The sequence below is a fragment of the Lithobates pipiens genome, unplaced genomic scaffold, assembly GCF_037356315.1.
Source record: "Lithobates pipiens isolate NorthernLeopardFrog02 unplaced genomic scaffold, aLitPip1_a1.2 Scaffold_23, whole genome shotgun sequence".
Lineage (NCBI taxonomy): Eukaryota > Metazoa > Chordata > Amphibia > Anura > Ranidae > Lithobates > Lithobates pipiens.
The window spans coordinates 66,784,635-66,800,733 of record NW_027507785.1 but is presented as its reverse complement, the minus strand read 5'-3'; the positions used below and the strand labels follow the sequence as shown (position 1 = coordinate 66,800,733).

At 42.1% G+C, this 16,099-nt stretch overlaps 1 protein-coding gene across 1 annotated transcript in view; it reads left to right on the top strand.

Annotated features, from left to right (window-relative positions):
* The window catches only part of LOC143927120 (copine-8-like), a 212,663-nt gene that overhangs the window by 90,311 nt on the left and 106,253 nt on the right, over positions 1 to 16,099 (top strand). The window contains exon 4 of the mRNA XM_077451074.1: positions 2,214 to 2,260. Coding sequence (XP_077307200.1) covers positions 2,214 to 2,260 — 47 coding nt within the window. The remainder of the gene's footprint in view (positions 1 to 2,213; positions 2,261 to 16,099) is intronic.

Here is a 16,099-nt window from a genome sequence, read left to right as displayed (position 1 = left end):
GCTTACACTGCTTGTATTTATAAAAAATACATTTAGTGATGTATTAACATAGGCGGGAGCAGGGGGAGTACCAGGTGTGCCTGGGCACACCCTAATCACACTGTGCGGTACCGACTCCCCCTACTGCCTGGGCTCCCCCCCATGTTACCCCCCACATTGCTGCTGGCTTCCCAACTCTTCTGTCCCCTCGGCTGCTGAGGGGGGTGTTTCAGGATGCAGAGCGGGGGAGAAGGGCTAGTCAGTATATCACTGACCAGGCCCTTCCTTTTCTAAATGAACACACTCATTCACTGTATTCATTCACAACTGATACATAGTAAACTGTGTTTACAAGCTTCGGTTTGTAAATGAACAGGAAGACACCCAGCACAGAGCACTTCCCATTCATTCACTGACCAGTACAGCTGGACCGGCAAAGAGGCATGTGTGTTTGAGCTTTGGGGTGCACACTAGACATGGGCGCTGCCGAAAAATTTGTTAGTTTACATTTTTGTTTCATTCATTTTTTTTTTCTGTTCATTTTTCTGGTCATTTGTTATGATAGAAATTCGTTATTTCGAATAAATTTGTAAAATTTCGAAAATCCCCAAAATGAATTTCCTAAAATTTGAAAGAACAAAAATCTGAAAATTCTTCCTTCTTTTTTTTTTCAAATTTCAGATTTTCTTTCTTATGAATTTTCAGATTTCGGGTTTTCGTTAATTCAACTATTTCCGTATTAACAAATTTGTCGAATTTCGGCGAAAAACTAATTTGGAACGAAACAAATTGCACATGTCTAGTGCACACCGTAATGCAATAGGCTGTGCACACCTATGTGTATTAATGATTACCTAGATTGCCTAGAGCAGTGGTTCTCAATCATATTGAAAACGGGGCCCAATAAATTCTTAAGAATAAAGTCTATACTCACACAGTATAAGTATGAGAGTATAAAATATGATCTGGATTGGGTTGGGGGTAATTTTTTGGGGGGTTCTGGAAGGAGCTATGGTACTCAGTGGTGGTGGTTGTGGGTTTTGCATGGGCACTGTGGGAGACTTGAGGGCACTTTATGGAATTGCGTGCTCTGAGGGAGGTTGTAGAGCACTGTGGGGGGATAGGAGTTCTGGAGGGGGTTAAGGGACTCAATGGTGGTAGCCTTGTTGAGGATTTGGTTAGGAGACTCAGCAGCAGACTTGGTGGTGGGGGCCTTGTAGAGGATGAGGTTTCTGGGGGGGGGGGTTGGGAGTTTTGCATGGGCACTTTGGAAGTTTTGAGGGCACTACAAGAACTCAGGTACTCTGAGGGAGGTTGGGGAGTACTGTCAGGCACTGTTGAAAGTTGGAGGCACTGTGGAAGGCTGGTGGCTCTGCAGCAAGCTACCTAGATTGCCTAGAGTAGTGGTTCTCAATTGTATTGAAATTAGGGCCTGAAAAAATGCTTAAAAAAAAAAAAAAAAAAAAAAAAAAAAGTTTATGCTCACACAATATAAGTATGGAAATATGTTCTGAAATGCTGGGAGGCACTGGTGTTGGGGGCCTTGTAGGGGATGAGGTTTCTAGGGGCAACTGTGGAAGTTGAGGTCTCTGGAGGAGGTTGTGGGTTTTTCATGGGCACTGTGGGAGACTTGAGGGCACTGTACAGACTCAAGTGCTCTGAGGGAGGTTACTGAGCACTGTGTGGGGATAGGCGTTCTGGAGGGGGTTAAGGGACTCAGTGGCGGTAGCCTTGCTGAGGATTTCGTTAGGGGACTCCGCTGCAGACTTGGTGGTGGGGGCCCTGTAGGGGATGAGGCTTCTAGTGGCAACTGTGGAAGTTGAGGTCTCTGGAGGAGGTTGTGGGTTGACTCAGGTGCTCTGATGGAGGTTGGGGAGCACTGTTGAAAATTGGGGGCACTATGGAAGGCTGATGGCTCTGCAGCAAGCTAGGGAGCATTGCAGGGGGCTGGGGAACACTGCGGGGGCTAAGGGCTCAAGGTGAGCCCTGGAAGGACTGTGGGAGGTTGGGTGGCACTGTAGGAGGTTAGAGGATCTGCAATAGGCTGGAGGCTGGGGAGCAGGACGGCCATGGCCCGACAGAGGGTCAAAGCCTGTAGGTTGAGAACCACTGGCCTAGAGCTTGGCTTTAACCCTTCCCTATGCCATCCAAAACTAAGCAATGGCAATCCTTTTGACTGGCATTAGATTTTCTAGGTGTTGGCCTTCTTGTGACATTTTCCTTGTCTCTTGCAGTGGTGGTCCTGTACATACAAGGAATCGGCAACAAAGAATGGACAGAAGTAAGTAAATATTCCATTGCTTTTCTCAAAATGTGATTTAATGCTAGGGAAAGAACATCTTGTACGGCCGGTCACTGATCCACTTTGGCTCGCTTTGGGCACATGCTGAAATTTCATCATGTGACTTTATTTATATACTGTCAGCCATGTGTGAAGCACTTTACAAGATTACACAGGGAACCGGAGCAGCGCAATACGGAGGGAGATTGCACTTATTGGTTTATGTGTCCCTTTCATGGGATATAGATGAAAATAGATACTGTATATAGTACGTGCCTTGCATCATGTATATCTATGATCAGCGGCATTGCAATCCAACCATGAAAAAAGATATCATTTTTTTTCTGCTTTTCATGTGATTAGTATGAACATCCTGATTATTGGGTTTATGCAACAATTATACTATTTGAGTTAAAAGTAATGTAACCGCAACCTATAAGGTTCTCCTCCGCTGGTATTGTGTTCCGGCCCGCATAACTCATTCAAACCCATTGTACAACAATAGATGCTTCAGGGAATATGGCCAACGTGGAGACGTAATTCACATTTGGTGGTCTTGCCCACGATTGTAGGGATTCTGGTCTAGGGTCTATGGCCTCCTTTCAAACCATAAAAAATATATGTATATAAGCTCCTGCGCTATGTATGAGGCAAAAGAGAAGAGATAAGGTCTATATGGATGCTGCACACACCTTATGAGCTAAACACTTTCATACAAATAAATAGTGATAATTAGAGGATGGTGTTGCGCTCCCACACGTTAATGAACATATAAATATCCGGATAAAAAAAGAGGAATATATCCTTAATATTAAATCAATCAAAAATGTGAAACAGTGGTCTATTTGTATTAAAGACCAATAAAGTGCTGATGTGCATAATATATCTCTACGAATAAAAATTACATAAATAAATGAATGAATAAATTAATAAAGCAGCAAAAGAAAAAAGCAATACATAAATAAACCAAAAAAAACAAATAGTGATGTCACTGGGACATCCCAGTTGAAGTCACGTGAGAAGTGACGTAACGCGTAGGACACCGGAAGTGACGTTCGTAGTCTGTTACTGTGTGATTTTTTTTTTATCTGCAATGTGTGAGTAGTTTTAATCTCTATTAAATGATTGTTTTATGCAAAACTACTACACTATGGTGGGCTTTATGTTTATTTTCGGAGTATCCCCTTTGAGTTAACCTGTGGATTAACCCTGTATTGGACGGCGGTGAGGCTACAAGAATCTGAAGTTCCCTCCTTGGTTTCCCTGTATTTCCTCAAAAGGCTATATATGCTGTATACCTTACAGCTGTAAGGTAATCACACAGTGTGCTCAGTGAACACTTGGACATCACCTTTGCTGTGGAGATTGTTTTGTCACAGATTCACTTTAGTAGTACATAGCTTCACCTTAAAGTGACGCTTTCACTTTGGATTTTATTTATGGACTATGTATATTATTTATTTCACTTTGAATGACATCACTATTTGTTTTTTTGGTTTATTTATTGTTTTTTCTTTTGCTGCTTTATTAATTTATTCATTTATTTATGTAATTTTTATTCGTAGAGATATATTATGCACATCAGCACTTTATTGGTTTTTAATACAAATAGACTACTGTTTCACATTTTTGATTGATTTAATATTAAGGATATATTCCTCTTTTTTTTTTTATTCGGATATTTATATATTCATTCACGTGTGGGAGCGCAACACCATCCTCTAATTATCACTCCTTTCAACCCTTTTTCATGTACCCTTCCACAAAGGCGCCCGGCATGCACTTCTCCACTGCACCCTCCCAGGCCTCTACTCATACCAACAACCTCTTCATTGCCGCAAAACACGCTATTGCTAGAGCTTGGCGGAAGCCCTCGGTTGGTTTTGCAGAGGTGAAGAGCATTTTGACTACCCTCATGCTGCATGAGAAGATGACTGGTGTACTTCATGACTCTCATGCTAAGTTCCTCAAAGTGTGGAACCCATGGTGGTCTTATGTTCTCCCCATACTGCTCCTAACTAGCTTGGGGATTTTCCGGACCGTTCTGATATACCACCCAACCCATAGCCCCACGTTCTTTTCTTGTCCAAAACTACACCTCCTCCTTTTCCATTCTTGTCTTGACTGTTTCTCCTTCCCTTTCCTGGCTTAGTTCTAAATCTCCTTTCTTTCTTTCATTTTTTTTTTCCTACCCTTTACAAATGCAATTTAGAAATTGGATGAAATATACAGTAGATCAGACCAAAATGAGGGACAAATGAGAAGGAAAGAGGGACAGAGAAACTCTGTTCCAAATCAGGGACAGTCCCTCTAAATCAGGGAGAGTTAGGAGATATGTCTTCCCGTTGGGTCAGTTTGTATTAGACTCGTATAAAAATATATTCCAATCATTGGACTTGGACTTTGTTTGTTTACTGCCCGCTGCATCACACTGCACCTACCCACACATGGGCTGACATCACCCCCTGCTGGCCAGTCAGTTAGTCCCACTTTAAACAGGACACATCAAAAATGGTTGTTTTCTATGTGCCTATGCATAGCTCTGCATTTTTCTAGTGTGGTGTATCATTTTTCAGAGGCATTTGACAGGTGGTGAGGAGTACATTGGAATGGAAATTTGGACACATTTTTTGTTATTCGGAAGTTTGGATATACCTGAATTTCTGAATTACAATAGCAATGGATTTAAACAAATGCAAAATAACGAACCAAAATTTGGCCAAAATGTATAATTCGAATTTCATTCAAAAATGATTTAGAGGTCGAATTCGCAAACGAACAAGAATAGAAAAAACTATAATGGAGAATAAAGGAATATAATAGAATATAATAGAAAATAATAAAATAGAGTAAAACAGAATAGAATAAAATGTATAATAGAAAATAAATGAGTAGAATAGAAAATAAATGAATAGAATAGAAAAGAATAGAAAATAGAGTAAAACAGAACAAAATAGAATAGAAAATAAACAAATAGAATAAATTAGAATAGGTTAGAATATATTTGAAAAAAAATATAAAAGAAACATAAGCATAGAATACTAAAGAATAGGATAGAATAAAATATAATAGAAGATAAAGGAATAGAATAGAAAATAATAGACTAGAATTGAGAAAATTGTAGAACAGAATAGAAAATAAATGAATAAAATGGCATAGAAAAGAATAGATTAGAAAATAGAGTAAAACGAAACAAACTGAATAAAATAGAATAGATTGGAATATATTTGAAAATATAAAAAAAACATAAGAATTAGGATACCATTAGAAAAAATGGTAGGAAAACCATTTAGACTATAAAAGAATAGAATCAAAAAAATAATAAAATAAATAGAAAATAAAGGAATGGAATGGAAAGTAATAGTATTGAGAAATTTTTTTAGCAGAATAGAAAATAAATGAATAGACTAAAATATAAAAGAATAGACTAGAAAATAATAGAGTAAAACAGAACAAAATAGAATAGAAAAACAAATGGAATAAAATAGAATAGGTTAGAATATATTTGAAAAAAAATATATAAAAGAAACATAAGAATAGAATATAAAAATAGGATAGAATAGAAAAAAATAGAATAAAATAAGTTTTCCAAAATTCAGATAGCGTAAAATAGAGAAATAGAATATAAAAGAATAGACAAAAATGGAAAATGAAGGAATGGAAAATAAAATAATAGAACAGAATTGAAAAGAATAGCGTAAAACATAACATAATCAAATAAAATATCATAGAAAGTAAAGGAATAGAATAGAAAAGAACAGACTAGAATAGAAAAAAATTTAAATAGAAAAAAACAATAGAATAAAATTGAATATAACCATCTTCTGAAATTTGAAATTTTGAATAGAATAAATTCAAATGCCAATTCCGATATACATGCCGATTCGAGTTTTTGGAGAATTCAAATCAAAGTCCAAAACGAATAAATGAAATGAAACGAATTCCAAAAACTCATTAAAACACATTTAATAAAACAAAATTTGTTAAATAACGAAACAAAATATTTTTTTTTTGTTTTGCACATGTCTAGTGAGAAGGTGTTATGTCGCGATCATTTTTGCCGCAGTGCTATGCATTGTGTACACCCCTATCTGCTGCCTTTGCAGCTTAAAGAGGAGCAGTTGGATGGAAGGGGGGGGGGACAAAACACACAGCTCTACCCCCCCCCCCCCCCCCACAACTTCAAGTATAGATCTAGCCTTATCCTTTTTTTATCAATTACTATTACATTTTTCCTTCTGAACCGGACTGTAAATAGTCTTGGAGGATTCTGGATTTTTTGTAGAATAAGGAGCATCTGCAGAGCGTGGAATGTTGTGATGACATGGCCTCTACCCAAACTTGGGGGGGATTTGTCATGTGAAAGGTGCCAGGTCTTTTCACAAGTAATTACCCACGGAGCGGGATTGTACACGGTCTGATGAACATCCCTCTGAAGGTGCCTGGCTGTCGGTTTTGCTTGACATCCCTTCAAGGAAGAAGACTTAGGAATTCAAATCTCTATTACAGAAGAAAACATTTATTAAACACAACATTCCGATCTTTCAAGATATAAAATATTTTTTTTTTCATGTCACAATAAACTTTCAGGTACGTTTCTAGGATCCAGGACCTGAAGAGGTTAAACTAAGCTAAAAAAAAAAATGCATTTAGTAATTGAGGTGAAGCTGTGCCGACTTTAAGCATCAATCTAATTTAACCCTCTATATGCCAGAATACGTCTCTGCCAACGGTGTGTATTGCGCACAGGTTGTGGGGCATTGGCAGCACAGCCCTATTAACCTTAACCACTTCAATACTGGGCACTTCTACACATTCCTGCCCAGAGCACCTTTCAGCTTTCAGCGCTCTCGCATTTTGAATGGCAATTGTGCGGTCATGCGACGCCGTACCCAAACAAAGTTTTTATAATTTGTTTTTTTTTCCCCACAAATAGAGCTTTCTTTTGGTGGTATTTGATCACCTTTGAGGTTTGCGCTACAAATAAAAAAAAAAAGAAAATTGTGAAGAAAAAATGTTGTTTCTGTTACAAAACTTTGGAAATAAGTACATTTTCTTCTTTACTGATGGGCACTGATAGGTGGCACTGATACAGCACTGGTGGTCACTCATAGGCGGCACTGGTGGTCACTCATAGGTTGCACTGGTGGTCACTCATAGGTTGCACTGGAGGGCACATATAGGCGGAACTGATGAGCAGCACTGATATGCAGCACTGATCTTTGTAAATAAGCAAGTTTTTTCTTCTTTACTGATGGGCACTGATACAGCACTGGTGATCACTCATAGGTTGCACTGGAGGGCACATATAGGCGGAACTGATGAGCAGCACTGATATGCAGCACTGATCTTTGTAAATAAGTAGGTTTTTTCTTCTTTACTGATGGGCACTGATACAGCACTGGTCGTCACTCATAGGCGGCACTGGTGGTCACTCATAGGTTGCACTGGAGGGCACATATAGGCGGAACTGATGAGCAGCACTGATATGCAGCACTGATCAGAGGTGCTGGCAGGCATCACTGATGGGCACAGAGTGCCATTCCTAATGGGTAATGATTGCCATCCCTGGTGGGCTCTAATGGGTTTACCTGGTGGTCATTCTTTTTGACCATGGGTGGGCATCCCGGGTGGTCTTGGGTGGGCATCCTGGGGGGGCTGCACTGATAATTGGTGCAGACCCCCCCATCAGGAGAGCAGCCGATTGTCTCTCCTCTACTCACGTCTGTCAGAGTAGAGGAAAAGCCAATACATGGCTATTGCCGGTACTTTTCTGATAACCCAAAATTTGGGGTTTTCTTTTACTTTCACTAATGATAATGGCAAACAGGCCAAATAGAGAGGGAGAATCTCCCTAATGGGGGGCACAGACAGCAATAAAAACAAACAAAATAAGTGTTTTAATCCCTCTTCACATATACAGTAAATACGGCAGGAAGGTGGCTTCCCTGTGCAGAATCACATACCCGTACGTGATCCTGCATTTCCAGGTCTGGGGTGCACATGCAAACCGCCGCCGACCCACTCCCGCTGTAATTGGACACAGTGGGAGCCAATCAGCGGGTCCGGCAGACTTGATGTCCGCCAGGACTCACCGATCATTCAGGAGAGAAGCAGATCGGCGGTCTGCCTATGTAAACAAGGCAGATCACCGTTCTGTCGGTAGGGAAGGTAGTGGTCCTGTGTTTCCGCTAAGCAGGGACACTGATCTCTGCCTTTCCGCAGTGCAAGCACCTCCCCCACACAGTTAGAAAGCACTCCCTAGGAACACATTTAACCCTTTGATGGCCCTTGATGTTAACCCCTTCCCAGCCAGGGTCATTAGTACAGTGACAGTGCATATTTTTACCACTGATCACTCTATTGGTGTCACTGGTCGCAAAAAAGTGACAAAAATGTCAGTGTCCGCCGCATGGTTGCAGTCCCTCTATAAGTCACCGATCGCCGCCATTACTAGTCAAAAAAATAAAAAGTCCATAAATCTATCCCATAGTTTGTAGACGCTGTAACTTTTGCACAAACCAATCAATATACGCTTATTGGGATTGTGTTTACCAAACATATGTAGCAGAATACATGTTGGCCTAAATTGACCAAGACATTTTTTTATTTTTCTTTACATTTTGTTATTGATCATGTTTCATATTCCCTGATGCCACCCAAATTCCCTCTCCCAGCACCAATCTCCTACGCTGATGAAGGCACGGTGCCTAGGGCAGATGTCCCTCCTGCCCACCCCTTGTCACGGCCTTGTATAGATGGAAGTGATCTGTAGTCCAGCAGGGTTGCAAAAAGTCTCTGGCAGACCATCGGGTCATTTTCTGTACTTGCAGTGTTTATGGGAAGTAGTTTGTCTTGCAGAGATGTGTGACATAGTTTTTTATTTTTTTATTTTACCCAGATAGAAACTTTAAACAAAATCCAGTGTATAACCCGGCACTATAGATTCCTGGAAATATAATGAGCTTTGCTCCCTGTGCAGTCTTTCAGTGTAATCCAGGGATCACAACATGAAACTGGGGCACGTTTATTATGCAGGATATGTGAAAAATTAAATTCCTCCGGTTTCCACGTCGAATGTCGCTACTCTGATGCAGTTTTAGCTCGCTGTTCTGCAGAATTCATAAAAGTATTTGTTGCGGCCGTATATACTGGGGTCAGCTACACCAGTTTAAAGCTGGACTCCACTTTTCGACTTGCACAGTTGTACCGGTGTTGTGTCGAATACTGTGCCCCGTCGGATAGTGTCCGCCCTGTACTGCGCTTGCGCAGTATGGAGGACAAGGAGATTCCGAAAGTCTCCATAGATGAACGGCGCCTGCGCAGCGAGTCCAGGTTCTAGCCCCACCATCCAAGTGGGTATAGAGTTAGAATAAAAAATTGCAGAGCGAATCGAGGCTGAAGCATGGCGAGGGGCCCTCTTACTAAGTGCTACCGTATGTCCACTTGGATGGTGGGACTTGAACCTGGACTCAGTGCACCGGTGCCATTCATCTTCGGAGACTTTCAGCATCTCCTTGTCCTCCTTACTGCGCAAGCGCTGCGCCTGCGCAGTACGGGGCAGACACTATCCGATGGGGGGGACAGTTTTTGGCAGAACACCGGCTTCTCTCCTGGACTGTAATGGCTTCCTCTGATTTCACTGCACACTGTGAGCTTCTCATAGCGTGCATTAGAAATGACAACAAGCCAGATGGAACCCGTTTCGTTTCTTGGCTTGAGAACTTCCAGCATTATTTCATAGCTCCCAACTGCCCCTGATTTGGAGGGACTGTCCCTGATTTGGAGCAATGTCCCTCTGTCCCTCATTCCTCCTCATCTGTCCCTCATTTTGGTCTGATCCATATAGATTTATATAAAATACACGTTTTATCTATCAAAAAGTGTTTTCCAGCGCTAAACATTTCATCTGATTTCTAAATTGCTGCATTTGTAAATTCAAAAAGCCAATAGTAGTGGTAAAAAAAAACATTTGTGGGTTTAAGCAATGTTGTTGTTTTTTTTGTTTTGTTTTTACAATTCTCCTTTAGGCTAGGTTCACACCATAGCGATGCGGGAACGCCGCGAATCCGCGGCGTTTTCCCGCATCGCATGCCTCCCGCCGGCAGTTCACACTGCCCTATGCGGACTGCTGGGAGTGTCAATGAAATCTTAATGACACCCCCAGATCAGTCCGCATATCGCAGTGCGATCTGCAAACTCGGACAGAAATAGGATCGCATGGTGTGAACACCCATGCGATCCGATTCTGCTGCGGACCAAAAAAAGGGTCCTGTGCGAGTTTGGGGCGGGTGCGATGCGAATTCAGCCATACTATCTGTATGGCTGAACTCGCATCGCACAGACAGATCGGATGTGATTTGCACTGCAGTGCGGTGCGAATCACATCCGGGTCTCCCACCCGCAGCGGTGTGAACCCAGCCTTAAGGGGGCGTGACAAGGGGGTGTGTCCTATGCCTGCATACTTTTGCTGATAATTGTGCCTCATTGCCATCTCAAAAAGTCGGGAGGTGTGTTATTTAGCTCTTTCCTCCCTTGCCTGACTGTCCCTGCCATGCCCCATTCATTCATTAAATTGCGGTTCTTTTGTGAAGACTTGGGATCACATGTGAGCGTTATCTAGCTACTTAAAGCGGTTGTAAACCAATGTTCAAAAAAAAAAAAAAACCTGCAAGGCAATGGCTTAATGTGCTAGTATCCAATGCATCACATACTAGCACATTATGAAATACCGTGAAACAAAGCCCTCCAGCGATGTAGAGCCACCGCGGAGAGGGCTGATATTTCCCCCCCAGTCTGTCTTGGTTTGCAAACTCCTGCTATGTGATTGGCTAGAGCCGCAATGATATCATTGATGTCACATGGGTGGGAGATGCCGTTTCCGGCACAAGCTCAGGCACTATAAGCCGGACCTTAATTTATTTATTTTTTTATACATAGTTGTGACATAATACTCCTTGTATATCAAGTCAAAATTTATTCAAAAATGTTGCTTGTCTTGCAAATGCTCTCAAACCAAGTTACTCTCAAACCACTGTTATTATAGGCTCGCCTTTAGGTACAAGTGGCAGTACACAGTTTACTACCACTTTAAGGACCAGGCCTTTTCTCGCACTCTCTGTTTACAGGTAAAAATCTGTATTTTTTTTGCTAGAAAATTACTTAGAACTCCTCAAAACATTATATATTTTTTATTTTTTGCAGAAATGGCGATCATTGCAATTTTTTTTATGTCACGCTGTATTTTTATGCAGCAGATTTTCAAAAGCCATTTTTTTTCTTTTTTTAAAAGATACTTTAATGCATTTTAATTGCAAAAAAAAAAAAAAAATACTGTATATAACCCAATTTGGTCAAATATAAAAGATGATGTTATGTAAATAAGTACCTAACGTGTCCTGCTATAAAATTTTGAACGCTCGTGAAATGGCGACAAACTACGATACTTAAAAGTCTCTCCCAAGACAACACTTAAAAATGTTTTTATAGGTTACCAGTTAAGACACTTTAGAGTTACTAGTGCTAGAATTATTACTCTCGCTATAATGTTTGTGGCGGTACCTCACATGTGTGCTGCGAACACCGTTTACATATGCGTGCACCACTTAAAGTGGTTGTATAGTCCTTTTTGGGACTTTTACCTACAGGAAAGCCTATAATGAGGCTTACCTGTAGGTGAAAAAAATATCTCCTAAACCTGTACGGTTTAGGAGATATTCCCCTTGCAATGCGCCGCTGACTGCAGCGGCGCATGCGCACAGGGGATTCTCGGCTAAAAGCCCGGCAGACGCCGGACCCTGCCGGGAAGAAATCTCCCGCGCGCATGCACGGGAGTGACAATATCGCAGCTCTGGCCACTCACAGCGCCGGAGCTGCGATACCCAGAAGAAACGCAGAGGGAACATGTCAGCTCCCTTGGCTTGGATCGGACCAGATGTCGGGGCCTCGTTCTAAGGTAAGTATTTCATAATGAGCTAGTATGCGGTGCATACTAGCTCATTATGCCTTTTCCTTTGCAGGTGGGAAAAAAAAACAAAAAACACATCAGCGGGTTTACAACCGCTTTAAGTATGAGTTCGCTTTTCATTGTTTACATTTTTACACTGTCCCTTTTTATTTATTTATTTATTTATTTGTATCACTTTTGTTCCTATTACAAGGAATGGAAACACCCCTTGTAATAGGGGGCAGAGCCCTGGCCTAAAGCACCCACTCCCCCCAGGTTGAGGGCATGTGGCCTGGTATGGTTTAGGAGGGGGGGGGGGGGCGCTCCCCTGCTTTCCTGACCTGTTGGGCTGCCCGCTGATCGATTGTTAAGGACGCTGAGGCTGGCTTCCCGGCTCGCTCCTTAGCAACCAACTCAATGCGGTAAATTGCTGCATTAACTAATGCGCTAATTACTGCTAATCTGAACAAATACCGCATTCAGTATTTAACTCCAAATTCTTAGTGAATTGAACACTTGTACAATTGTTACCGCATGCAGTATTTTACCGCATAAAATTAACCATTATTTAACTCTTGGTGAACTAACACCAATGCCTTCATTTGCTTTCCTTCCAGAAGGACAGAGCCATCTTTTTTCAGGCATCCTCTAAGATCAGCATCCACTTCCAGGCAGGGGTGTTGCAAGGCTTTTTGACACCCTAGGCGAAACCTAATTTTGCCCCTCCCCCCTGGCTTCACCCCTGAATCCACCCCCTTTGCCCTGCCCATGTATACCCCACCTTTTTAATGAAGTGCCCATTAAATGCAGCCTCACCAGCGCCCAGCAAATGCAGCCTCGCCAACGGAGCGGCGGCTGCCTGCTGATGCTGAGACTTAATTGCTTGCTGCAGAGAGAAGAGAGTAGGAACACCAGTGGCCGGGTGCCCTAGGCAGCAGTGCGCCCTAGGCGGCTGCCTAGTTTGCCTAGTGGTAGCAACGGCCTTGCTTCCAGGACTGAGATGCGGGCTCAGAGGTTACACAATTGCATAAATCCTGGAGACTGTGTTTACAAATGTCTGACAGAGCAACTCCTGCCCCTCTCACCTTCTGACTAGAAAATTACAATGTTGCAGTCTGATCACTAGTGGAGACTAATTCGAAAATCGGACGAAAAATATCGCTTTCCACTTTATCGTACGAAAATTGGATTGTTAGTACAGAGCTCTTGAGAGCCGATCATGACAGTTCATCCGACATTATCCGGTCGGACAAACGCAAAAATTATTCTCGTACGATTTACATTTAATTAGGACAATGGTCGTCCGAAAATACAATATAAATACACTACAACACATGACATCACTTCCAATTTTTTTATTCTGTAGTACGAGAATTTTTGTTACTTTAGTAACCTCTTCAGGTACGATATACGACTAGCATGCACAAAAAAAACAGACGATCTGTCGTCCGATTTTCGGATTGTGTGTACGGGGCATAAAGCAATGTTCACACTTGTGCAGGTGAATGTGGCAGCGGGTCTACACCTGTTCCCGCAGCCTCCACCACCCACACAGAAAAATGTGCTGTTACTCAGGAAATGCGTGGGGGTACCATTAATCCTAAGGGCACACCCACGCACTGAAAAACGCAATGCCGTTGCGCCGCACTGGAAACCGCTGTTTCTGTGTTTTCAGAAAAGGTTCAGGGCCCGTTTTTCGCTGCGTTTTCTGGTGGCACAGCAGCCCATTCTAGGGAATAGGCTGCCGTACCAGTGCAAAACTGCGCTAAGACCTCATACACACTGCAACTCTTCGAAACGCTTTTCCTCTAGCAGGAGAAAGCAGCGTTAAAAATGCGTCTAAATCCACATTTTTTCATACACGTTTAGGTACTTTTTAAATGTGTTTAAGCGCAGCAAGTGTTCATTCGTTTCATTGGCCAGACTATAAATTTTATTTTGGGCACTGAAATTAATGGACATTCAAGCGCTAAACGTGCCTAGCACTTAGGCGTGTTTAGACGTGTTTACACACTTTTATGTGTGTTGGGCTTTTATTTGCAGCAAAATATTTCTCCCCTGAATGCGCTGGCCATGGGGGTTTTTTTTTTTTGCCTCTAAACACCCCTGCCACTTAACGCCTAAGAACGGTATGTATGCATGGACACAGGCTAACATAGAGGGGTGTTTAGAGGGAGGGGGCCATGAAACGCTCTTGAAAGGCACCGGTTTTGACACTTAGCCCTTGTACACACGGTCGGAGATTCTGACGGAATGTATCCGATCGGACCGTTTTTTCGGAAATTCCGACTGTGTGTGGCCTCCATCGGACTGTTTCCGTCGGAGTATCTGACGGACCAAGTTTTCCAACTTGTTGGTAAAATTTTCTGACAAAATGCTCCGATCGGACATACTCCGATCATGTGTAGAGAATTCCGATCGGACAAAGTGCCACGCATGCTCAGATCAAATTCCTACACAAAAGCTATTGGCTACTAGCGTGAACGTAGTCCCGTCGTAACGAAATAACGTCATCACGTCGGATTTTCCGACAACTTTGTCCGACCAGGTGTATGCAACAGTTTCGGACAAAATCCGACGGATTTGGTTGTCGGAATCTCTGACCGTGTGTACAAGGGCTTAGTGTGCATGAGGCCTAATCAAAGCTTCCTCCAGTCTGCAGCAGACTGATGACCTCATTGCAGCCTAGGCAAAGGCGCTGGACTGGAGATCAAGTATGGTATAGGCTGTGCATTGCTACGAATGTATTCCTGTAGACTGTAAGTTTAAAAGGAAGAGTTAAAGTAAGTCAACTAAAAGGTGATATTATTGGTTTTGGGCAAATCCAGGCAAGTGGATTCTTGTATTGCTTGTGGATGCCAGCATGCTCCCAGCTCTACCCACCCGCAGCTCAATATAAGGGCATCCTGCTTGTTGCCGGATTCCTATCCGGATATATACAGTTTTTTTATAGACACAGCAGGAGGCGTGGGACCCCCTTAGATTTCAATTACAAAGTAAATCCCTTTCTTATTTCTCTGCGGTGTTCACATAGATTATGTTATCCTCATAAGCTCTTCAGGAAGGTAAATACGTTTCAGATGTATTTCTATTATTACCTTCAGTTCCGTCTCCTTACCATCTTAATATTCATCCTAATAACTACAAGGCACTGAAAACATATCTTGATATATGTTATACGTTATACTTTTTATACGTTATACTTTAAGTACGTCTGTATTTAAGTGAACATGCACATAATGAACAAATGTCAACATATTGCAATTTGAAGACAAGTGCACACCAGCTAGACCAGCCATTCTCAACCAGGGTTCCTTCAGAAATTAGGGTTGTGGCTGATTGACCTCTCCACCCCCCCCCCCCCCCCCCCACACACACACACACTTTTGATGGAGCCGGCATAGTTCTGGGGCCAATGCCGCAGTGCTATATGACACCAATGATTTTTTTTGTTGCTTGTAAGAGGGCATTCTGATCACCACTGTAAGGAGCATTCTTTCCACTGCTCATCAGTATAACAAGCATTCTCCCCATAATCGCCAATGTAAGGAGCATTCTTCTCAATGATCACCAATGAAAGAAATATTCTTCCCACTAACCACCAATGTAAGGAGCATTCTTCCCACTGACCACCATTGTAATGAGTAGTTTTCCCAATGACCACCAATGTAAGGAATATTCTTCCCAGTTATCTTCACCAATGTAAGGAGCATTCTTCCCACTGATCACCATTGTAATGAGTAGTTTTCCCAATGACCACCAATGTAAGGAATATTCTTCCCACTGATCTTCACCAATGTAAAGAGCATTCTTCCCACTAATCACCAATGTAAGGAGCATTCTTCCCACTGACCACCAATGTAAGGGGCATTCTTCCCACTGATCACCAATGT